The sequence below is a fragment of the Schistocerca piceifrons genome, chromosome 1 (assembly GCF_021461385.2).
Source record: "Schistocerca piceifrons isolate TAMUIC-IGC-003096 chromosome 1, iqSchPice1.1, whole genome shotgun sequence".
NCBI classification, from domain to species: domain Eukaryota; kingdom Metazoa; phylum Arthropoda; class Insecta; order Orthoptera; family Acrididae; genus Schistocerca; species Schistocerca piceifrons.
The window spans coordinates 618,825,202-618,846,689 of record NC_060138.1 but is presented as its reverse complement, the minus strand read 5'-3'; the positions used below and the strand labels follow the sequence as shown (position 1 = coordinate 618,846,689).

Genomic DNA, 21,488 nt, shown 5'->3' with positions numbered 1-21,488 from the left:
CGATCATGTTCCTCGATGGCAGGGGCATTTTTCAACAAGATAATGTGCCACGTCCTAAAGCGCGCACACACACACACACACACACACACACACACACACACACACACACCAGACTGAGGGGAGCAATAGGCTACAATGGATGTACTTAGCCACCAGAAACAACGATATGTTTATTAAGTGTAATGAATAACATACAACAACACAGTTTCTTGAAATGTGAGTCTACAATAATTGGTTTAGCTGAAAGTCATCACTGATGCTGCACTGGAATATTCTTGACTAGAAGTTCATCACTGAAGTTTGAAGTCCATTGAGACAATGAGATAGTGGACAGTTGAATATGTGGTCCAGCAAGACGTGAGCTTAAGGATGACAGAGACGACGTGCAGCAAAGCTCAAGCTCTATGATAGCAGAGATGAGATCCAGCAAAGTGTGAGTTTAAAGCTGGCAAGGTGAGGTCCAGTGAGGCAGCAGGTTGAGGACAGCTGAAGCCAAGTTCAACAAAGTGAGGACTTGAGTATGAACTGCAATTGAAAGTTAATGAAAAAGTGAGAGAGAACAGATGCTTTACGATCTCAAATTTATGTGACAAGTTTCCTCAACTGTCAAGAAGTGTGCTTTATGTAACTGTTTCCTAACCAGGTGGAAAATTTCTATGAGGATGGCACTCAAAAGCTGGTTGTATGATATGATAACTGCCTTAATATTAGTGGGAATTATGTAAAAAAGTAGACCGCAGTGCAGGCTTTCATGTAAAAATAAAATTGCTAAAAAATATCTACTTGCTTAATTTTTATTCCAAAACAGTCCTTGCTTAAAAAACATGTCTCATCGGTTCTTCTCAAACACGTCCTTAAGGTGTATGAGCTCCCTTGGCAGACTTTCTTTGTCCAATGCTTCATGGCTCTATGGACCAGTGTATGTAGCACACAGTCACTCTGTAACGGATGGTAGCAGCTAGAGGTGTGGAGATACAAATCGGTGTATGTGACTTTCCTATACACACTGTGTCCCATCGTGCAGCCCACTTTGAGTTTCACTTTGACATCCAAAAAGGGGAGTTCACATTCTCTTCCCTCTCCATAGTGAATTTGATGCTGGGGTGCAGAGAGTTCAGATGTTGAAAGAAACTCCTGAAAACTTTTCTCCTCTGTGGCCACACCAAAAATGTGTCACTAACATACTTGAAAAAGTATGTGGCCTTCAGTGTAACTATTACCAGAGCTTTCTCTTCAAAATCCTCCATGAATACGTTTGCCACAATTGTTGATGGAGGACACGCCAAGGTGATGCCATCCGTTTGTTCATAATAGTTACTGATGATCAGAAAGTATGTAGATATGAGGACAAATTCAATGGCTTTAGTCATTGTGGGGCTGAATTTCTCCCTCATCAGCTCAAGAGAATTAGCAAGTGGTACTCTGATGAAGAGGCAGACTGCAACAAAGCTCACCATAAAGTCCTGTTCATGGAGGCATAGTTCCTGTAGACACTGAATGAAATGCATAAAATTCTTTAATACAACCATCAGATGCTTGCTAAGATGGTACATAGGTGCATCTATGTTGCTTATTTCTTTAAATATTATTTATTGTGCAGAAGTGGTACAAAGCTGTATCACTTTTCAACATAATCTCCACCACACTCAAAGCAAGTCCTCCAGCACTTACAAAGTGCTCAAGTTCCTTTAGAAAAAACTTCTTTTGGTAGTCCGCACAACCACTCATGTACCGCATGGCGTACCTCTTCATCAGAACGGAACTGCTTTCCTCCCATTGCATCTTTGAGTGGTCAAAACGCATGGAAATCACTTGGGGCAAGGTCTGGTAGGTATGGTGGATGAGGAAGACACTCAAAATGCAGGTCTGTGATTGTTGCAACTGTTGTAAAGGCAGTGTCATGTTGCAAAAGGACACCTGCTGACAGCAATCTACATTGCTTTGATTTGATTGTAGGCTGCAGGTGATTTTTTAGATCTGTGTATGATGCACTGGTGACAGTGGTCCCTCTAGGCATGTAATGCTCCAAAATGACACCTTTTTCGTCCCACAAGAGAGTCAGCATAACCTTCCCTGCTGATGGTTCTGTTCAAAACTTCTTTGGTTTTGGTGATGAGGAATCACGCCATTCCTTGCTCGCTCTCTTCGTTTCCGGTTGGTGGAAGTGAACCCAGGTTTCGCCCCAGTAACGATTCTTGCAAGGAAGCCATCACTTTCTTGTTCAAAGTGTTGAAGGAGTTCTTCACAAGCATCAACACGCCATTCTCTCATTTCAGGAGTCAGCTGCCGTGGCACCAATCTTGCAGACACTTTGTGAAACTGGAGCACATCATGCACAATGTGGTGTGTTGACCCATGACTAATCTGTAAACATGCTGCAATGTCATTCAATGTCACTCGGTGGTTTTCCTTCACTATGGCTTCAACTGCTGCAATGTTCTGTGGAGTCACAACTTGTTGTGCCTGACCTGGATGAGGAGCATCTTCCACTGAAGTCACACCGTTTGCGAACTTCCTACTCCATTCGTAGACTTGCTGCTGTGACAAACATGCATCACCGTACTGAACCTTCATTCGTCGATGACTTTCAATAGGTTTCACACCTTCACTACGCAAAAACCGAATAACAGAATGCTGTTCTTCCCTGGTGCAAGTCACAAGTGGGTCGGACATCTTTATACTAATACTGCGACGGTATGTATGCATCTGCACTACGCTGCCACCTACAGATCATTCTGCATGGTGTTTGTAGCACGCTTGCCACCTTACAAGATAACCGCATGAAATTTCGATTTGTTGTTACAAATTTAAGGTTTTCATTTGACTCACCCTCGTATTTGAGGTAAAGTAAGCAATAATAATTGTAAAATAAAGAAGATTGTACACACACACACATTGATCTTGCCAAAAGTCGAGAAGCAATTCCTCTTGGTGTTGTAGCTCTCGGGGGCGCTCTGGGATGCACACAGGGTATCTGGAACTAATACAATGGCATTTCCTTTGTCTGAGGGAGAAAGACTATTTCAGGAACATTCCATAATTTTCCAATGGCAGCTTTCTCTTTCAGCTTTTGTGATACTTGTGTTTGTTGGAAAGGCTCTGGTAAGCAAACAGCATATTTCCAGTCTTATCTCTTTCACATCATTGCTGAGGAGGGTGGAAATTACTTGTTCTATACCACTGACTAAATTTGCAACATGTACAGAAGTCAGTGACGGTGTGAAATTGAGTCTCCTTTCCAGACAAAATTTCACTGTGTCATTGATCTCTTTTCCCATGAGACTGGTAATGGTTACTGTTCTCTTCTTGCAGCTGTTGTTCCTTTGTGGCCACATTTTCGAACTTTGAGAATCAACAGCTTCTTTCACTGTGTCAAGATCGGTCTGTGTGAGCATAAGAGATGTTTTCACCCAAATCCCAAGAATCAGGCACGAGTAAATAAACAATCTGTAAGTGGAGTATGAGTGCTTTTGTTGCTCCTCATCAGGCAGAGAAGTCACTCTTGACCGACATAGTGATTTCGGTTGGCTCACCACTGGGTCTCAGGCTCTACTGAGAGTGAAACCACTGTCTCTGTTGATCAGGTCATTTGCTGCTTATATTTCAATAGTCTTCTTTGGGACACAGTCCTAAAACAATGAGGTCTGTCTCAACATTTCCATTTCCTCAGATTTCATTGAGTACCCTGTCGAGATGTAATGTTCTGCACCACAGATTTTGTTTGTTGCTTAAGTTCAGTGTGTCTCCTGTGTTCCTTTCCCCTTTCTTCGACTGTTTGCACAGCCTGCCCAACGTATACCTTACCACATTTGCATGGAGTATGGTAGACACCTGGTTTACGGAGCCCAAAGTCATCTTTTACTGTACCAAACATTACATACATTTTTGAAGACGGACAGAAAATGCACTTACTGTTACTTTGAGACAGAATTCTACTGATTTTGTTTGATACTTCTTCAACTTAATGGCAAACACACTAATGGCTGACCCTCCTCATTGTGTTCTAGTTGCTGCGCCTGTACCTTCTGCCTGAAAGTATACTGGATTTATATGTAACGGTTTTTTAAATTACCACTACCAGTCACAAACTTTGTCAACTATTGTATTACTTATTTATTTAGCGACATGTTTCAAGGGAATGCTTCATCTTCAGGCTAAATGGCACTACAAAAACAACTTTACAATAGGGTGATACCGATGTTACATAGTCTTTTTATAAATGCTGTGGTCATCCTGTGGAAGAAGAGAAAAGTTAGTAAGAGGCGATTTCACTTTGGAAGCTGATCTGATGTTTGCACTAAAATGTTTTGTAACGGTCACTCACTTTGTCCTTCTGGCGTGGCAGTCCCGTTGTGATGCGCTGAAGTGTTTCCATTTCCGTGACTCTCTTGACTTTCTTGGTCACTGTACACAAATTTTCACTAACATAACAGTACCTGGAAACACGATCATAAATCTGTAGTGCACTGGACAAGATGGCAGTCAAAATACAGCTGGTTTTGATTTGACTATCAATTTGTTGATCTTAGTGGTGTCAGATGTTTACATGACTTCTGCATGTCTTGTTATCGTATTTCAGATGTAGGTTGATGAAATACATTACAAACTGAGCACCTGTTACAATATTATTGAACACACCATGATACAAACTATTTATTTTACATATTTCTAAGCTATTGCTGGGGCTAGAGTCAAACGACTGTCTTGTTATGTATCTTTTATTCTAAGAGTACTGTAGTGAAGTTGGAAAATAAATGTGAATTTTTAAAGTCTGTAATTTCTCGTTATTCTGTGTATGTTGGTTTTCTGTATACAGTCATTAATAAATCTTCCACACATCCCAACTCAGATAAACAAGCTGCATTCAGATCCTTCTTAAACAGAGCACAGAAATTCCCACTTAATGCTGCCAATTATGAGACAGAAATGAACACTATCAAATACATTGCACATAATAATGGCTATCACGAATATGAAATACACACACTATCACAACACACAACTAAAAATAACAACAAACAATGTAACACAGCTTCCTCACACAACATCCAAAAACCCAAGCACAAAACGTTACCATATTTAGGTGTCATGTCACACTAAATAGTCAAGCTGTTCTAAAAAAAAAAAAAAAAAAAAAAAAAAAAAAAAAAAAAAAAAAAAAAAAAAAACAGCATTAGCTTAGAAATATGTAAAATAAATAGTTTATATCATGGTGTGTTCAATAATATTATAACAAGTGCTCAATTTGTAATGTATTTCGTCAATCTACATCTGTAATATGATAACAAGACATGCAAAACACATGTAAACATCTGACACCACTAAGATCGACAAATCGATAGTCAAATCAAAACCAGCCGTATTTCGACCGCCGTCTTGTCCAGTGCACTACAGATTTGTGATCGTGTTTCCAGGTACTGTTATGTTAGTGAAAATTTGTGAACAGAGACCAAGAAAGCCAAGAGAGTTACGGAAATGGAAACACCTCAGTGCATCACAACGAGACTGCCACGCCAGAAGGACAAAGTGAGTGACCGTTACAAAACATTTTAGTGCAAACATCAGACCAGCTACCAAAGTGACATCGCCTCTTACTAAGTTTTCTCTTCTTCCACAGGATGACCTTATTGTAAAGTTGTTTTTGTAATGCCATTTAGCCTGAAGATGAGGCATTCCCTCAAAACATATCGTTAAATAAATAAGTAATACAACAGTTGACAAAGTTTGTGACTGGTAGCAGTAATTGAAAAAAACCTTTACATATTTATTGAGACAGTCACAGTCGAAGAATAGTCACAATGGCTTCAAATTCATATTGGATTTGTCTCTCACTGTATCCATTCCTCGTGAATACATCCTTAAAGTGGTTGAGTTCCCTTGGTAGGCATTCTTAATCCAATATTGCATGGGCCCTGTGGACCAATGTAGGTAGTACACCATCACACGGTGAAGGATAATGGCAGCTGGAGATATAGAGGTACAAATCTGGAATTGGATTTTCTATTCACTCTGTGTCCCATAGTACCACCCCCTTTGCACTTTATTAGGGTGTCCAAAAATGGGAATTTGCCATTCTCTTCGACCTCCATAGTGAATCTGATGCTGTGTTGCAGAGAGTTTAGGTATTGGATAAACCCTGAAATCTTTCGCTCCCGCGTGACTGCACCCCACATGTCATCAACACATCTGAAAAAGTATGTGGGCTCAACTGTAGCTGTTTCCAGAGCTTTCTCTTCGAAATCCTCCATACAAAAGTTTGCTACAACTGGTGACAAAGGACACCTCATGATGATGCCATCTGTTTCACAACAGGCACACTAAAGACAAAAAACGTAGATTTGAGAACCAATTCAAAGAGATTAGAAAGATGACTTGGACCACTTAAACCGGATGTCTACCATAATCCATGCAAACACATTAAGGCTTATGTCGGGCAGACGATGCGAACGGTCGAAGAAAAATGCAAGGAGCATGGGAGAGACACCAGACTTAAGCGGAAGAGACACCAAACTTAAGCAAACCATAAAGTTTGCAGTTGTAGAATATTACATGGTTCTGAAGTGGAAATATTGAGATAGACTTGATCATTTTGGGACTGTGTCATAAAGGAGTATAAATAAATCCAAGACAGTGACTTCACTCCCAGTAGAGCATGGGACCCAGCACTCAGCCAACTGAAGTCACAACTTTGGCTGAGAGCAATTTCCATGCCTGATGGGGGTGGCATAAGCTTTGATAGACCAGAATTCACAGCAAGCATTTGGTGATCGTGTGCCCCACCCTCTACCTGATACAAGAAGTGACCAGGCAGTGGCGGAAGGAAAGGGTATGAAGTGCTAAGAGTATAAAGAAGGCTGTAGAGAAAACATTAATTCTACAGGTATCACCTGATGATGATGTTATGTAAACAACTGCACTCCACTTGGCACTAAAATGAAATACAAACAGCTGATTCACCAAGAAAGCTTAAGATTACACATGATCATATAGCCTCAAAACCTGACAGTGGACACCAAAAAAGAATTTGATCATTTATCCAATAACATAACATGTCTGGCATGTAACAAAGCAAATGTTAAAACTGAACTGAACTCAGGGAGGTGTATTCTGTCTTTGCAGCTAAATGAAAAGCAGTTTGGTTTTTGCCATTCACATTTCACTTCTTTTATTTGTGAAGAATCTTCAGTGGTCTGTAATACATGTTTGTGTTATACAGTAGTTGTAAATATGTTCATTTTCTCTAGTTACTCCCTTATTTTTCAGGTTAGAAACAACTTTTGCAACACAGTTACATGAGGTTAAATTACCATCTGGTGTTACACAATTTCTGACGTTATCAATCCATGTGCATCCTTCAGAAGACCGATTTTTGGCATTTTTCCAACCACATTTGTTTCAACACTTCACTTCCACTTTGCACTGTGTACTGCATGTTTGTGTTACCAACCATTGTCATGTTCTTATCTTTCATCCTTCGTTTGTGTAGTGCGTCTATGTGTAGTTTGGTATTTGTTATGTGTGAATGTGTTGTTTGTGTACCAGTGTGTTTTGCTTTGTGTAGGTGGATATTTACTTATTTATTTTTGCAAATATAGACTACACTTCCATGAACTTTGAAGCAACTGAGGAACGTCGGAAAATGGATAACGTGATAGTGAACAACAATTGCTTCCTTGTGAAATCTTGCTTCCATTATAATAGACATTTTTTATTAAAAAGGATGTAAGCTATAGGCCAAATAAATAAATACAAATAACAGAAGAAGAAAATAATAAATCTGTATGTGTGTGAAATCACTATTAAATAGTTAGATTAAGTTATTGTCTATCAATGCTACTAGAATTAAATTACAGAATAATTCTTTTTCATACTTACAGAATAAAAGTCGACGGGAAAATAGCACGAAAAAACATCAAACATTTCTTCAGTCAAGTGACCCAAAGAAAATGTCTTCAAAAAATTAGGCATCATTCCAAACAGGAACATAAGATTACGAGGATCCTTTTCACCATCAATATTTGAAATAACCTGGTAAATGAAGTCTGGTCCCAGTTGCTTAAGATCTAGAAAGAGTAACAAATACATATTTCAAAGGCTGGATTAAAACGGATACACACACGCAAGCGCAGCCCCCCCCCCCCCCCCCCCACACACACACACAGTATTATAATATAGCTGCTACTCACAAAACATGTGATTTATCTCATGTATTGCTAAATGAAAAAATATTGTTTTGTTGTGCCTGCTTTAAACTTGTCAAAGACATTTTATAAATTCCAGTGGCTTGCAAGTTTTTTTTTTTTTCTCTACTAACTGTAATAGTCAAAATTTATATTTCATGTATCTGCCTGACAATACTACCACAGAACCCTTAATGTCCAACCAGTTTTATATCAATTTCCAAGACATCTTGAAAAGACTGATTTTTCTTAGCTGTGGGCAAGACAATGCATTTCATATTTGTTTCCAATTATAATAAAGCATGTACAGTTTGTCCAATATAGGGCCAGTCAAATTCTGAACTACTGACATCCAGATTGTCTGATGACATATTGATAAACTGGTAGATGTTAACTGAAGGTGCTGAAATACAACATATCAATGTTTTAACTTAGAAGAGCAAAATATTAATCAACAACTTAATTCCCCTAAACAACTTATTATATTAATCAGCAAATATTAGTCTTCTCATTTCCTTTTTTGTGTCAGATTATTACAAGGGGTGTTCAAAAAGAAACAAGCCAGAGGAATAATTACAGAAACCAGTACCTGTATGTTAGAAGTATTGACCCTGGCTGTTGAGACACTTGTCCCAATGTGACACAAAGCGGTGAATGGCTCTCTCTTGAAATTCCTGGGGCTGCGATGTTAAGCAGTTCCACACGTACAGATGGGCGTCGACGTCCACATGAATGCAGGAAAGGTTATGCTGACGTTCTTCTTTGACCAAGATGGCCCCTTCTGATTCACTACCTGCAGCACGGGACAACAGTGAATAGCCAGCGTTACTTGCAAACCTTGATCATCCTTCGCCAAGCGATCAAATTGAAATGACCAGGCAATCTCACCCTTGGGGTCATTCTACTACAAGACAATGCAAAGCCTCATACAGCCAACACAGTCACGGCACTCCTGCAGAAACTAAAATGGGAGGTTCTTGGCCACCCTTCATATAGTCCAGACCTCTCTCCCTGTGATTACACCATTTTTCGTTCCCTTAAAATGGCTCTCAGGGGCAAACAATTCACCTCGGACGACGACGACCAGCTGTACATGCAGAACTGGTTAACATTGCAGCCCCGGGAATTTTATGAGACAGCCATTCACCACCTTGTGTCAAAGTGGATAAGTGTCTCAACAGCCAGGGTCAATACGTCTAACATACAGGTACTGGTTTCCGTAATTATGCCTCCGGCTTGTTTCTTTTCTGAATACCCCTTATATATCACGTCATGCTTACATCTCACCACAGGTTACACAGAGGTACGTGTTGTCCAAGGTTTCACAGATGAGCACCAAAATGGTCCACTTTATGAAGCAGTTGGACGGAGCTACTGACAAACTGATTGAAAGTACCACCTCCCAAAATATAAGATGGACCATTGTAACTAAAAGCAATCCTTAAAAGGTGGGCAGAAAATTAAATGCACTGAAGGATTTGAAATGACATGATAATTCAGGCTGAAATAATATATGCATTGATGCGGGTACAGTTGGAAATATTAAGAGGACCGCAACAGTGTAACTGGGTTCCACAACACAGAATAGGTTTGGGCTCAAAGTCAATGTGATAAATTCAATAATGGCTTATGAAGTTGTTCCTGAATATTAAGAATCTGTAGGAATCTACAGTGATGATAAAAAACTTAAATAGGCAGACTGATTTATACATCATGCCAGTAATGCAAAAAGGATACTAATTTGATATTAAAGTCAGCTGCATAAGAGTAGCAGATGCCCAGGAGGGCATATCTTTACCAACTGCCCACATGAAGCGTTATCCACGTGAAAGATTACAATTGTTTTCAAAATGTTTGGAAATCGTGTAACTGGGCTGGAACTTAGGTATCAGCCCAGTATCTACCAAGTCAGATGTGGAAACCTGCTAAAACCACATCCAGACTGGCCAGCATACTGGATCTCATTGTTAATCCACTGGGCGGATTCAATCCAGGTCCTCTGCACATGCCCGAATCCTGGAACTGGCACGATAAACACATGCGGCTATCCGAGCAAATTCGTATAGTGGGTAGTATTCTCATCTACAAATAAATTTTTAATGTACAATTTAATATTTTGGATTTATGTCAGTTCTCTTCAGTTTCACCACCAGAATCATTCATAAGAGACTGGATATAAGATTTGGTACTGTTAATTGAATTTACATATCACCAGAACTTCCTAAAATTTACAGATACAAATTTTGCCAGGATATTACTAGTACACTTCATGCTTATCAACTTTTATGGACACATTATTTGCCATTATGTATTACCTGTCAATTTCCATCAGTCTCTTATGTAGTGAGAGTAAAGCAACCTCTTTTATCACAACTTTTTCCAAATGGTATCATTAACCCTAAGATGTATTTGTGCCATGTTTCATTACTTTTGTTGATGTGTATTTACTTCGATTATGGTTGATGATGACTTAGCATTGTAAATAAAGTCCTTTTTTTTCTCTCTCACATCAGTCAACAGGGCATACTCTGTGAGAATATGGGTTATTCTGAGATGACTACCACAGCTAAACTGAGGGAAGTCTCTTGATACAAAAGAAAACTGTAGGTTACGTCTGGAGTGTCCGACACGCAATTGGCACAGTATGATGATATCTTTCCAAGAGGTCTGGAGAGAAGTATATCACATCTTGGTGTTTCCCTTGATTTCTCTCAGTTTGTCAAGGGGTGCTGTAATCTGTCACTCCATATCCTATGTTTTCAAAATTTGACATTGCAGTTACAATCAATGATCTGTTTCGGACACTCTGAGTACAAGTTTGTCTCCTGTAGTTCCTGCTTTAGCTGTTTTGTCAGCGGGTTCATTACCTGAAATTTTCCCATGGCTCAGTGTCCAGATGAATATTACTGTCATTATGGAGCTGTGGAGGTTAAGTGATACATCTTGGATGTTAGTAATCAAAAAGTTTCTGGGGTAACTCTGAGATACCCCTTGTAAGCAGCTCACGCAGTCATTACAAATCAGGAAGTTCTTTGTGGCAAGAGTTTCACAGACCCCTGATATGGCAATCACCTACACAGTGTATACACTGCATGCACTAGGAGAGAATACTTGCCAGGCAACAAAAGTCAAGTCTTCCCTTCTCATCCTTCCAATAAGTCTCCCCTGACCTGGGGTTTTGGGTGACTTTTCTGCAACTCTCCCCACTTTCTAAACCTCACCAGTCCCTTTCCTTCATTCTTCTTCCTTTTCCTTCAATTCTTCTCACAAAATAAGGAGCCACTGGCTCTAAAAGATTCTGCATTTTCATGTGTGTACTCCTGCCACCGCTTGATCATCAAAAAGTTTATATGATTTTGGAATATTTGCCACTGTGTCATACTGAAAAAGTATGTTACAAACATGATGAAGAGGATAGCAGTGTGTGATATCTCCCAAAAACCACATTTACTTCACCATAACAATCTAAAACTTTCAAATCACAGCTAATCTAAGACTCTCAAACTATAGTTTTCTCAGTAAAAAACCGAAAAATCGTCAATTCTTCTCTAGTCCCTGCAAATAATTTTGTTGTCGTTCCATGCCATATTCACATTCCAAAAGTGATTCCAAATCAAAAATAAATTTTCTTTTTGCTACAACTTCATTTCTGACTAGTCATCCCATTTTGTTCCAAGATTTCTGTGATACTAGGAGGTTCAAATTCTAAGTTCTCAGGTTTTCTTTTCTACTGTAATGTCAGAATTGTACGGCTGTAGCAGACAACGCCAGAGTCGACGCGCTGTGATCTTATCACACGGAATGCTGATGAGAAATGCAATCTGAGACGCGCGCCGAGGCGTGTACACAGCCACTGGCTACGAAGAGCAGTTTGAGACCAGCCAGTTGCGAACATGTATCACTCTCGACACAGTGATGACGGTTACCAGACGCGATTAATGCATTTTCACACCATCTTTATTAATAAATGGTAACACTAAGTTTTCCGTGTTCCACATTCTGCACTACCTGGAACTACCAGCCACGCATCCCATCCTAACAGCAAATGGACGCAATAACATTTTACTCGGCTGTTCAAAAGACCCCGTTAGAAAAGTAGTACCAGGTGTGGGATTATTTTCAGAAAACCTACAGTCCTGAAAAGTGCAGCAAAGTGTGAACTTAACATCGGACCATCTTCACAACACAGCAAGCAGCAGCAGCCAAGGACATCGTCCGACAACATGGGGACATCCAGCGCTGGAATTCAGGTTAGTCTACTCAGATTGGCTTAAAACAAAAGGCAGTGATGGATTTTAAATTTTTCTGTATTGAGTGACTGGTATAGACTGGTTTCAAAATGGTAGACGCAAACGCGAGTAACACGGTCGATCTCCAAACCGTTATAGAAGAACTACGAAGAGAGACTGAACAATTAAAAGCAGATAAATGCGAGCGTAGCCTCCCATTTGATTTGTCACATGACGGCACTTCTGTTCCAATAAAGAATTTTTAACTGTTGCCATCTGTACCAGTGTTCAGTGGAAAACCTGAGGAAGATGTGAAAGTATTTTTGCGGAAACTCAAAGGCGCTGCTCTGTTGGGTTCGTGGACTGATTCAGATAAGCAAGCAGTTGCTAAATTGAGAATCCAAGGAGCCGCACAAAAATTCATTAGCGCGGAGCCGATTTGCGTGAAAACAGAAGTATACAATGATTTTAAAACCGTAGTGGTTCAGAGGTTCAAACGCAAAAATGCAATCAGATTCTACCGTGAGCAACTTCATAGTTTGCACATGCGGCGTGACAAATCTATCAAGCAATTCACTGATAGAATCCGAAACATAAATGCTCAGACTTACAAGCTTGTAGAGGACGAAAATGAGAACCGGATACAGCTTTTCAAAGCCGATCAGAAAGCACTTGACACATTCATCCACGGGTTGTTTGGGGAAGAAGTACACAAAGCAGACAGATTCACACGCTGTAAGACATTTCAAGAAGAAGTACGCGCGGCTGTTGGTTTTGTTGAAGCATTGAGATGCCCAAATGACATGCGAAAAGAAGAATGTCGCGTGTTCAACTCAAATGTGGAATATTACCGATGCAATAGGCCTGGTCACAAGCGCAAGGACTGTAAGGAGAACAGGAACTGTCACAACTGTGGGATACAGGGTCACTTAGCAAGGAACTGTCGCAACAAAAAGAAACCAAATGTGAGCACCAGACAACTCAGCAGATCTTTAAATGAGTGCAGGGACGTACGTGCCACCACAGCGTCCGCCCCTTGCCCGAGGCAGTGATTCCTGTTAGTGCAGCTGAAAATCAATTCGATAATGACTTCATGATAGGTGCTGTTTATCATGGAAAAAATATTAAATTATTGATCAACACGGGAGCACAGACCTCATTGATGTGGTGTTCTATAGACGAAAGGGACAAGTTGATACTGCCAATGTTTAATGTGTGGGGGCTGAACGGTGGGAAACTATGTAACTATGGAGAAGTTGACGTAGAATTGAGCCTAGGCCAGGACAAATACACAGCAATGCTGCAAGTGGTTTCTAATAATGAAACGCGCTACGATGGTGTACTTGGATTTGATTTCTTATCCGCTAATGGGGCAGAGATATTTGTTGCAGAAGGAAGCGTCAGACTAGGTCGTAATAATTACAACCTGGAAAATCATTCTTCATGTCGCACTCAAAGGAGCCGAAATTCTGAGGTCGAGAGATCGATCACCCCGACCGATGCACCAGTTGGAACCCTCCAAGTCGAAGTGCAAATTACTCAGCCACAGCAAGGAACAGGAACGACATTCCATGTTGAAGTAAAGTTGCCACTGATCAGAAATAGAGCTCTGTTGTTGACCGAAAGGTCGGAAAATTGTGAATTATTGGCCACAATGCATCGTTATGTTGCCCGAAGTATAGAGGTAGCTACAATGGTGAAGCCGAACATGGCGAGAGTCCTAATTACAGTAACGAATATGAGCAATACAGATGTCGTTTTGCCAAGAGGAACGAAGGTTGCTGAAGTGTCGAGCATAAATAAAGATGATGTAATACCGATTCCAAACGAAGCAGCAGATGTAGCAGTCACGAAAACAGATTCTTGTAGTGATACTGAAACATTGAAACAAGGAGCTGAAAATGAAATCGAATTAAAGAACAAAATTTGGAAGAAGACTGAACATTTGTCAGCTGATGATCAGAAGATTTTAGCACCTGTTTTGTTAGAGTATTCAGATCTTTTCAGAGAACGTTCAAATTTACCTGTTACTCACTTGTTCAGCATAGCATACACACTGGAAATGCAGCACCAATCACGCAGAAGCCTTACCGAATTCCATTCAGTCAGAGAGAATTGGTCGATGATATGGTCAAGGAACAACTAGAGGCCGGAATTATTAAACCAAGAGATCCTGCTGAACCAGCATGGTCATCACCAGTGGTCCTAGTAAAGAAGAAATCTGTTTTGGACGAACCACAGTCCCGATTTTGCGTTGATTACCAAGCTTTAAATGCCGTCACCACACCAAACATTTACCCGTTACCAAACTTGGTAGAAACCCTGGACTATCTGGGCAGATGTCGCATATTCTCAGTCTGTAATCTAACTAGCGGATATCACCAATTAACAGTGCATCCAGATAATCAAGCAAAAACTTCATTTGTAACTGCAACAGGAGCGTACAAATACCTCAGTATGCCCCTGGACTATGTAACGCCCCAGCTACCTTCCAAAGCCTAATGGATTCTGTTTTATGTGGGCTCACCCCAACACAAGCTCTTGTATATCTTGACGATGTGATAATTTTTTGTGAAAACATGAGGCAACACACTGAGAGACTTCCAGCAGTATTTGAGCGTATCAGAAGTGCGAACTCGTCCTTATCAATAGATAAATGTCACTTCGCACAAAGTGAAGTGAAGCACCTTGGACATGTTATAACCAGTGAAGGTGTCCACCCTGATCCAAAATTAGTCGAAGCTGTCAAAACTTTTCCTGAACCACAAACATTCAAAGAACTACAATCATTTTTGGGTTTATCGAATTTCTATCATCGCTTCATAGCCCATTATGCAGATATCGCAAGGCCAATGGCACAATTACTTAAAAAAGGAACCACATTCAATTGGTCAACAGAATGCAAAAATGCAATGGAAAAACTGAAAACTGCTCTAACCACGGCTCCAGCTTTGGCCTATCCGGATTTCAGTAAGCCCTTCATCCTCTCCACAGATGATTCAAATTTTGCAGTTGGTGCTATTTTGTCCCAAAAATTTGATGGTCAAGAACATCCAGTATCACTTGCTTCCCGGCAATTAAATAAGGCGGAATGTAACTACACTACCACTGAAAAGGAACTTTGTGCTCTGGTCTTTGGTATCAAACAAAACAGATGTTTCTTAACAGGGAGAGAATTCACTGTAATCACAGACCATGCCGCACTTAAATAGCTGTTGAGCTTAAAGGATCCCAGTTCGAGACTAACAAGATGGGCATTAGAACTGAGCGCTTACCAATTCACAGTTATCCATCGTCCTGGGAAACAACATGTGAATGCTGATGCGATGAGTCGTAAGGTCCGTGTTTGTGACACCATAAGCCGTGAGGAGGAATTAAAAGCAGCCCAAGAAGGCGATCCACAATGCAAAATATGGAAAAATGATCAACGTTTCGTAGAAATAGATTGATTGCTGTACAAAGTTACTAACAAAGGGAATTGCCTAGTTATTCTAAGAGGCATGAGAGAGCAAATCCTAACCGAACAACATGATTCCTTACTACCAGGACACTGCGGTAAAAAGGCAATGAATATCAAAGTAGCTGAAAAGTATTGGTGGCCAAGTCGTAAGGCTGACATATTTGAGTTTGTTTCACAATGTGATTCCTGCAACAAACGGAATAATTCAGGAATAAAATACTAGCTCTAGAGCAGCAGTCTAACACAAATTCAATTAACCTTTCTAATGAAATATGTAAAAGACCGTTACTAACCACACACTGTTTATTGAACAAATTGTGAAAGAGTTCATTACACATTTTAACACAATTCGTGGTGAAATGAATGCAACCATCCGTGAATTATAAGCATTTCTTCAAGCTGTGAGTGCACATTTAGATTTAAACACCCTATTGTTAAGAATTACTGACAGTTTATCAAACGCTAAATTTGATGCTCTCAATTTAAGAATAGCCTTAGAAATTAGTTCAATGATTGCTTGAATAGTGTTTTATTGCAGCCAGACCAATTTTTACAAATGTTGCTGTTGATTGAACGTAAGCTATTAATGATTGAAGATCAATTAACTGTAATTGTTTCTATACCGATTGCCAGATCCAAACATAATTTTGAAATGTATAAAATTCATACTTACCCTGTGAAATGGAACCAAGTAGGTATTCATGCAATGTATCAGGTAAAGGATTATTTATTAATCAGTAAAGATAAAAGATATTTTGTATCCCTGAATGAACATGATGTTCATAAGTGTAAACGTAGTCATAAGCTAATCTGCCCAGAGACGGCAGTATTCTTAGATACTAGAGTGTACAGTTGTGAGAAAGATTTGTTTATGAACAATCCGCCTCACAGTGATTGCCCTAGAATTTTAATGCATCTTAATCAACCATTCCTTAAAAGATATTCAGAAGGTATAATATATTCATTTAACTCAAATCTCTAAATCACATTTACCTGTAAAACGTTTGACACACCTGAACTACCTTTCACATTCAAATTAACTGGTAGTCGATTAATTCTGAATGTTACGCACTGTGATTTATCATGTGATCTGTTTGAAATGCCTTCTGTACTACCAACCACCTTTCATGCAGATGCAAAATTCCCTTAAACAAGGATGTTACCTCTTTATTACAATGAATCATACTTACTGACCTACGCAAATCATTCCCTGTCCAGCTTACCCGAGGATGACAATTTAATTGCGCATATCCATGAAAGTGTAATAAATACTAATAATGAGTTAAATTTCTGAGAAGTAGCAACTAAAATTAAGTCTATTGAATCTTCCAATAATGCTAATCCATATTTGATTGTCAGTGTTGTGTTCTTTGTGCTTTTATTGATGTCTCTTGTATGTACAGCCTATGTAGTGTATGAAATTGTTGTCCTGAAAGCCCACTCGTCAGTGCCCATCATCACTGTGTCTGCAAACAGAATAAATGTTGAAGTGCCCCCCCCCCCCATGCCGCCATTGGCGAGAAAAACGCATGACGCCCAGGAGGTCGTCTCGAGCAACCTTCGGTAGCTCATTTTCATGAGGGAGGGTGATTGTAACGGCAGAATTGTACGGCTGTAGCGGACAGTGTCAGAGTCGCCGCGCTGTGTGCTTATCACGTGGAATGCTGACGGGAAATGCAATCTGAGTTGTGCGCCGTGTCTTGTACACAGCCACCGGCTACGAAGAGCAGTCTGAGACCGGCCAGTTGTGAACATGTATCGCTCTCAGCACAGTGATGCATTGTCGCACCATCTTTATTAATAAATGGTAAAACTAAGTTTTCCGTGTTCCACATTCTGCAATACCCGGAACTACCGCCCACGCATCCCATCCTAACAGCAAATGGACGCAATAACATTTTACTCGGCTGTCCAAAAGACCCCATTAGACTACAAAATAGTCACACAAAACCTTTGAAACTTCTATCACATCTCAAATAAGATACTTGTAGCCATGCACACATTTCACAACACTGACATCGTGATTCCATGACTGTTGTAAATGTTTCTTTAAGAACCAGTTTCAACCACTGGAAAGTCACTGATGCAATAGTAGCGTAACTGGTGAATGTGTGGCCATGGAGTCTTTCATCATTGGAAAAAGCCATAGTCACTAGAAGGTGAGTAACAGGCATGAGAAATCACTTCAAAGTTATTTTCACAAAGTAACTGCTGTGTTACATTTCCATGATGAACTGGTACATTGTACAGGTGAAAGAGAACACATACAGCCTTTGCCTGCCATTTTTCTCATAATGCTTCTCCAAAACATCTTGGTAGCTCACATCTTTGCCCATGGTGGCCTTTGAAAAACAACGAGTAACGATGATGCCATCACTGTCCAAAAGCATGGCAACCATCAGTTTTTCACCACTGCCCTATACCAGAATTGTTTTGGGATTGGTGAACCTCATTGCTTCCATCAAGCTGATACTTTTCAGGACCGAAAAGGTATCTATCCACTGTCACAAATGGTGAAACTCCGTTATGGGTACACTCCTGAATGAGGTACGGACAGACATAATCTGTCTCCAAGAGCGATATATGTGCAGTAGCAAACTTTCAGGCCTTCCCAAACATCTCATAACAATTACTGTGACCCAAGAAGCCACGGCAGCATGTATATAAAAAAATTAGATTTTTCACAGATTTCCCAGTTACAAATACTCTTTTTTCCTGGGTGAAAATACACCTTTCCCCAGGTGAAAAAACATGTTCTCCTGGGTGAAAATACATTTCTTCCCCCGGAGCTGTAAAACTTGGCACTCCTTTGAATGGTAAAGGTTTTATACAATGACATAAAACTTCTTGGCACTTTAGGAAGCAAAACCCAACAAAAAACAATGTGTTTTGGAAAGACTTTTGCTATGCGACAACATGTACACTGTATATTTTCACATTATGAAAGTACAAATACGAATTCCACAAAATATAGCACAGTAGCTTCCAAAGCACTGAAATTGAAATTGGGTTGCAAAATGCACTTTTGTTAGACAATCATAACTCATGTCACATGATCTCGCCAGCCAATGACAGACAATATTCAGAGCATAGGACACGTGACATAGTACGCCAATAGCAACATCAATGTTAAGTAGCACGAACATACAAATAGAAAAAGCTAATGGTTTAAATTAATATACAAACAGTTTAGCTACAAGAAAAGCTAAGCTTTCACCTATAATATTGGTCATCAAATACCCCCTCCCCCGACAACTACATGGTTAGGCAGGATACTATGAGCACAGCTTAAATTGCAGAACGTGAATATTTCTGAGGCTGCACACTGAATATTTCATGGGTTACCTCACTGAACACATGTCCTGTTAAACACTTCGAATTTTCCATTAAAAAAAAAAAAGAAGCTAATTACATGTAAAATTACTCAAGAACTCACTTTGAACTATTGTTTGAAGGACAATTACACCTTTTTTGGGATCTTTAGTGCATAATTTGTAATCTATCCAAGAATAAAATATGCAAAGGTATCACTGAAGTCAGGTCTTTTTATAGCATTTGTTACCCTTTAAGATATTTCAAACACAAATGTGCCAGTAAAATTTTAACTAATGGCATAAATGCTGGTCTTTCGAGTCCGAAATATTTCTAAGTGGTTGGTCCTCAAAGTGTCAAGATTTGAATTAGACTCAAACTCTCCACGATTTAAGAAATTCATTGCACATTCTCACAGGTATCATAAATCATCTTGCAGAAAAGGAAAACTTCTTTGAAAGTAATGCTTCTCCAACCACCATTTGCAATATTTTCCCATGCACTATTAAAAATGTGACATGTTCATCGAAAGCAATTTGCTGTTATGAAGTACAGCGTGGTCTTTGCCCTAAAGCCTTTGACACATTTTGCTGCTGGCAGACACTTGTGTGTGCACTGTGTCCTGTTGTCATAAATAACACGTTTTCTTTGCAACTAAAGTTTTATTTTGGTGTTATTCTCTTGTTTATAATTTATTGTTTCAATATTATTTTGTTGTAGTGGGCTACAGTACATTTCATTGCCAGAGTATCAGTTCTTACCAGTTAAAATTACAAAACTTTAAAAGAAAACTAAAATAATTAAAAATTCTCTGAATTCTAAAAAATCCCAAGTTTTTCCCAGATGAAAAAATTTCTGTATTTTTCCCAAATGCCCCTGGGTATATACACTCTGTATGGCTGCAATTGTAATAGCAAATATGAATTACACATCACAAAAAAAACAAGTCTATTCTGAGCACGTAGCCACAGCGGTAATTATACATGGGTGAGAATCTTGGATTTTTCACATCCATGTACATACGGTATTCTTGTGACATAGAGCCTTTTGCAGATCAAATAAGACACACAGCACCATTTTCCCTGGACAAAAGACTATTCATACTTTATGACATCATTGCGTGATCGATGCTATGGCATTCAGATAGAACAGTCAATAGGGGACAAATCGTGGTTGACACAATAAATGAATGCAGCCTGCCGGCCGGTGTGGCCCTGCGGTTCTAGGCGCTTCAGATAGACAAGGTAAAGATGCTGGCAGTGCTGTTAACTCTTAGTCACACAGACTGGAATATTAAAAGGGTTGGAGATGTTCAGCAGAGTATCTGATGAACAAAGTTCTCTCTGACAATGAAATAACAAATGACCAGGAACATCATACAAGCTTACGTAGACAAATGGATGATACCTACACAAATGATCCCATTACTGTCCCTGTTATCCAAGAGGAGGCACCATTAGCAATTAAACAATTAAAGAACAAGAAGGCTCCCAGTCCGTATGGCACACACTTAGAAACCATTCAAAATTACAGAGTCTGAAAAAGGTTGTGCAATAGGGCTACGAGAAACTGGATATTCCTTCTGTGATACTGCAGAAAGATTTGGCAGGAATGTAGCCACTGAACATAACTGCTGAGTGCGGTGCTCACAAGAATGTAAAGTCGAAAGAAGACCAGGGTCCGGATGACCATGTGGCACTACCAAAGTGGCTGGTGCATCGTACAGCATCTGTAGCAGCAATCTGAGTAGCGGTTGACACCACAGTGACGCAACAAACTGCTACAGATCAGTTACTTGAAGGACAGCTCTAAGCCAGACCATCTGCAGAGTGCATTCCATTGACCTCCCATCTGCAACATCAGTGGTGTCAAGCGAGAGCTCTTTGGAGGACAGGATGGAGATCTGTGGTGTGTTCTGATGAAAGTTGGTTCTGCCTCAGTGCCAGTGATGACCGTGTGTTGGTTAGAAGGATGCCAATTGAGGGCCTGCAACCAACCTGTCTGCATGCTAAACACTGGACCAACACCTAGAGTTATGGTCTGGGGTGTGATTTTGTATGACATCTGGTGATCCAATCTGTTGTGTGTGTTGAATCATATTATATTTTCGTTCTTTTCTTTTCATACGTTAAGCTATATGTAAACTGAATGGGATATACACAATGCCAAATGTTTAAAGTTGTTTTGTGGCAAGAATAATGTTTTGATACATCTGCATCAAAAAAGAAGAAATCCACTCTTCAATTTATTAATTCCTGTATCTTCACCCGGTTGTTTCTATAAGTGGTAGCTTGTCTTGTACGAACT

General features: G+C 39.8%; 1 protein-coding gene across 1 annotated transcript in view; it reads right to left on the bottom strand.

The window, feature by feature from the left end:
* The window catches only part of LOC124804190 (MMS19 nucleotide excision repair protein homolog), a 228,194-nt gene that overhangs the window by 189,029 nt on the left and 17,677 nt on the right, over nt 1–21,488 (bottom strand). Inside the window, exon 4 of the mRNA XM_047264733.1 lies at nt 7,876–8,063. Coding sequence (XP_047120689.1) covers nt 7,876–8,063 — 188 coding nt within the window. The remainder of the gene's footprint in view (nt 1–7,875; nt 8,064–21,488) is intronic.